The 3741-nt window shown below is 27.2% G+C and overlaps 1 protein-coding gene across 1 annotated transcript; it reads left to right on the top strand.

The window, feature by feature from the left end:
- Positions 1 to 1389: 1389 nt before the first annotated feature.
- On the top strand, positions 1390 to 2933 carry LOC101506360 (snakin-2-like). The gene is made up of 4 exons (XM_004509821.4): positions 1390 to 1529; positions 1791 to 1844; positions 1944 to 1983; positions 2521 to 2933. The coding sequence occupies exons 1-4, from the start codon at positions 1461 to 1463 to the stop codon at positions 2703 to 2705; spliced, it is 348 nt and encodes a 115-aa protein (XP_004509878.1). The 5' UTR covers positions 1390 to 1460; the 3' UTR covers positions 2706 to 2933.
- The last annotated feature ends 808 nt before the right edge of the window (positions 2934 to 3741 follow it).

Below are 3741 nucleotides of genomic sequence, written 5' to 3'. Positions count from 1 at the left end.
AACGTCAAATAATAAATTATTTTACTATACTTTTTTGGAGTTTATAAAGGAAATAGTTAATATCATCGTAAACTAACACTCAACTATAAAATCTTAAATTAAAATCCAATCATAGTATCCAACCTAACTATTTTCACATCTCTTAACTGAACTAAACCTGATGATTTATTTTCTTATTCTATATTATCATGACAACAAATAATGAATTAATGTTTCTCAACCAACTTGGTTAAAAAGATCCATTTTTTGTTAATTATAAATTAAAGGAGTTGAAGTTGATATACTACTATGATTTCAATACATATGTCTCTAGGAGGAATCATTGCATGCAAATTGAAAGTAATGAAAGGACATATGTCGCCCAAGAATTAAATAAAACATATAAAAAAAATCCATCTGTCATTCAGAAGAGCACAAGAAACAATCACAACACAGATAGCATTAATTGCCATGAAAGTTGAGACCAAATTAGGAAGGAGAAGTTGCCCCGTAAGAGATGCCAGAGAAGGTTTATTCGCCCTGACTCACCCTCTCATCAACTGGTCCAACATCGGAACTGCATCAATTGGTATAAGCAATTTGTGTGAAAAAAAAAAAAAAAAGAAACCATGACAGTAAATTTTTGCACATAAGTAAATTTTTTTATAAAAATATGAAAGATAAAAAATATCATTCTTTTAATTATCTCAAAATAATTAAGTTATTTATTTTTAATAGACTACATTATAAGAATATGATTTTTAAAAATTAGATTTACCAATTAAAAATTAGATACAATCCAAAAAAAGCGCCACTCATTTTTTAAATTATTTCAATAACCTTCGTAATCTCCAACACAATGTAGTTATAATCCTCAAAATATATAGCAAAACAATACAAGGAAGCAATCCGTGACTAACTCTTATAACTTTGTATTTTTTTTCTTCTAAAGTTAAGTTTACTGATGCAAACGGTTTAATTAAGTTTCAAAAATATTATGAATCGAAGTCTACTACTATTATTGATTTGATCATGTCTAAGGTTCAACCTCGGCTACTATGGTGTTTTTGATGTAGATATCTTAATGTGTATATGCATTAGCTTATACAACTATTATTATATGACTTTGTGATTTGAATCAATGAAAAAAATAGTTATTTCTCTTTGTTTTAGTTCTAATTACCCTCTCTACATTTTGAAATATAAAATGGAAATGGAAGAAAAATAAAGTTTGACTAACTATAGTTGTTATCTCGAAAGACATGTCACAAAATTTAATGAATTTGCAATACAGTTAAAATTAAATTCTACCTACTTTAATTTTCGATCTACTCATCCCAAAAAATTCTCCAAACAATGACAAATACAAAAAGGGTATTATTGTCATTACAATGGCAGAATCAATGATATAAAACCATGGCTCTCTGCGTTTGACATAATACTCCTCATTATTTCCTTTCCTTAAACATTACAATTTCAAAATGGAGAGGAAAAAAATGGCTTTGACATTGCTACTTGTGATGACATTCTTGCTCTTCTGCATGGCTCAAGTAAGAGTGCTCCAAATTAAAACTTTGCCACTTGCACAATATTTTTTTTAAATTAATTTCAATTGCACTGACAATTTAAATTTTTTTACGCATGTACCTAATCAAATTATATTATATTATGTTTGTTCAAAAAATATATTTACAAATATATGGATGGTGAGGTGTGATTAAATGCACCATAGTGTATAGAAATTAATTTTTATTTTTAAATAAAAAATTACCAATGTTTTCCATTATTGAGGCTTTGACCTTAATTTGCAGGCATCATCTGTTGATTCTAGTGTCCACATTCAAGACCAATTTACCAATTTTGAGGTTTGCATGTTGTCTCAATCTCATCTAGGTAGCTAGCTAGCCACCCTGTATTTCTAAGTTTCTAACCTTTTTGAGTATTTGTTACTGCTTGCATTGCAGTTGGTAAAAGGACCTAATAGAAGGCTTTTGGCATTTGTGGGTATGATTTCAATTTGCTTCATTTCTTCACTTCATAATGTTTTACACTTTCTCTATCTCCCTCAACTAATAAACTTTTAGCTCCACCATATATTTTAAAGTTTTTAAGGATGATACAATAGTCTAAAATGTCATTATTATTATTTTTATTTGGAAGGGGATAAATACTAATTAAAATGGAACTATCTTAATTTTACAATTTTTTTTGAGTAGATTTGAACTTCATCCAATGAAATTATAAAATTAAACTATTACCACTGAATTAACACATTATGAATGATCATCGTTCAATCAAATTTCACTATAATATCACTTAGTTATATTACATTTTTTCCCCAAATATTTCAATAATATATATGTGGTAAGATGTGATTAATACATATAAAAAAACTACACTATACATAAACATAATTAATATATTCTAATTTATAGAGTCATGAAGTTTCACGTATACTATATTTGTTTAAAAAATATGTTATTGTTGTTAAGTAATTTTGTTGTATAACAAATGAATTTTTTTTGTTGGGAAAAATAAAAGACTGTGGAAGAAGGTGCAGTGTGAGATGTAGTATGCACTCAAGGCCAAAAGTTTGCATGAGAGCTTGTGGGACATGTTGTATAAGGTGCAAGTGTGTTCCTCCAGGCACTTATGGGAACAGAGAAATATGTGGGAGGTGTTACACTGATATGACTACTCATGGCAACAAGCCCAAGTGTCCCTAATTAAACAATTGTCCAATCCCATGTGTCTACTTAGCACAAATTTTGAATTCCTCTTATATGCTTTTTATTTTGTTTAATTTCTATGTACTATGTATCAGTTTTTGTTTTTGTGAGTTAGTTATAAGTAATGAGTCAGATGTGGAATAAACATCTAGTGAGTAATTAAGTAACACATTTTTCCTTAATGGTTATTTTAATTTTGATAACAAATGAAATTGATTGCGTCTACTAGTGTATATTTATTAATTGAATGATTTTGATACATTTATTTTATAAACCATTTATTTTATAAACCAATAAATTAACGATTATTTTTCTAAATTAAAGAATTATTTGTTGACTTTTGTAATTTATGAAAGATCGTTTTAAAAGAAAAAAAAAATATCATTCCGTTGTTTATAAATACTATATTAATTTTTTTATATTTTAACGTAAAAATATTCAATATTATCAAATTTAACACAATATTTTCAAATTTAGAAGGAGAACATCCTAGGATGTCATTATTTACAAGAATAATTTATTCATTAATAGAATAAAAATAACAAAATTAATTTTGGTTGAAAATGTTATTTTCATAGGCAATAAACTTTTTTTTTTGGGATATATTTAGAGCTTTAGATGTCCGATTGACATAATATTTAATTCATTGAAAAACTTAGAGAGTTATCTACAATTTATTTTTAGACTCTGGAGTATTATTAACAACTTTTATGGTGGAAAATGGGCTTAAATTTGAAGACATGATTATGATGAGTGGGCTGGAGTTTTTTATTGTGTTAATTTAAATTCAAATAAATAATGAGTTGATTCATAAGAAATAAGTGGTATCCAAGTGGAGCACAAAAGGAGTGTAAAAACACTATTGCTGTAGAAGAAATAATTATTGATTTGTCTTGCTGAAAGTGACCTTTGAATTTTTGTGTTACTATTGTTACCACATTTTCATTAATTTAGACAATGTAATTGGTGTAGCTACTAAACAAGATAGTGGTGTGTGTGTAATTGGTGCAACTACTAGACAAGATAATTATGT

Source organism: Cicer arietinum, chromosome 7 (assembly GCF_000331145.2).
Source record: "Cicer arietinum cultivar CDC Frontier isolate Library 1 chromosome 7, Cicar.CDCFrontier_v2.0, whole genome shotgun sequence".
Classification (NCBI taxonomy): Eukaryota; Viridiplantae; Streptophyta; class Magnoliopsida; order Fabales; family Fabaceae; genus Cicer; species Cicer arietinum.
The sequence above is the reverse complement of the archived record's forward strand: the minus strand, read 5'-3'. Positions and strand labels throughout refer to the sequence as shown.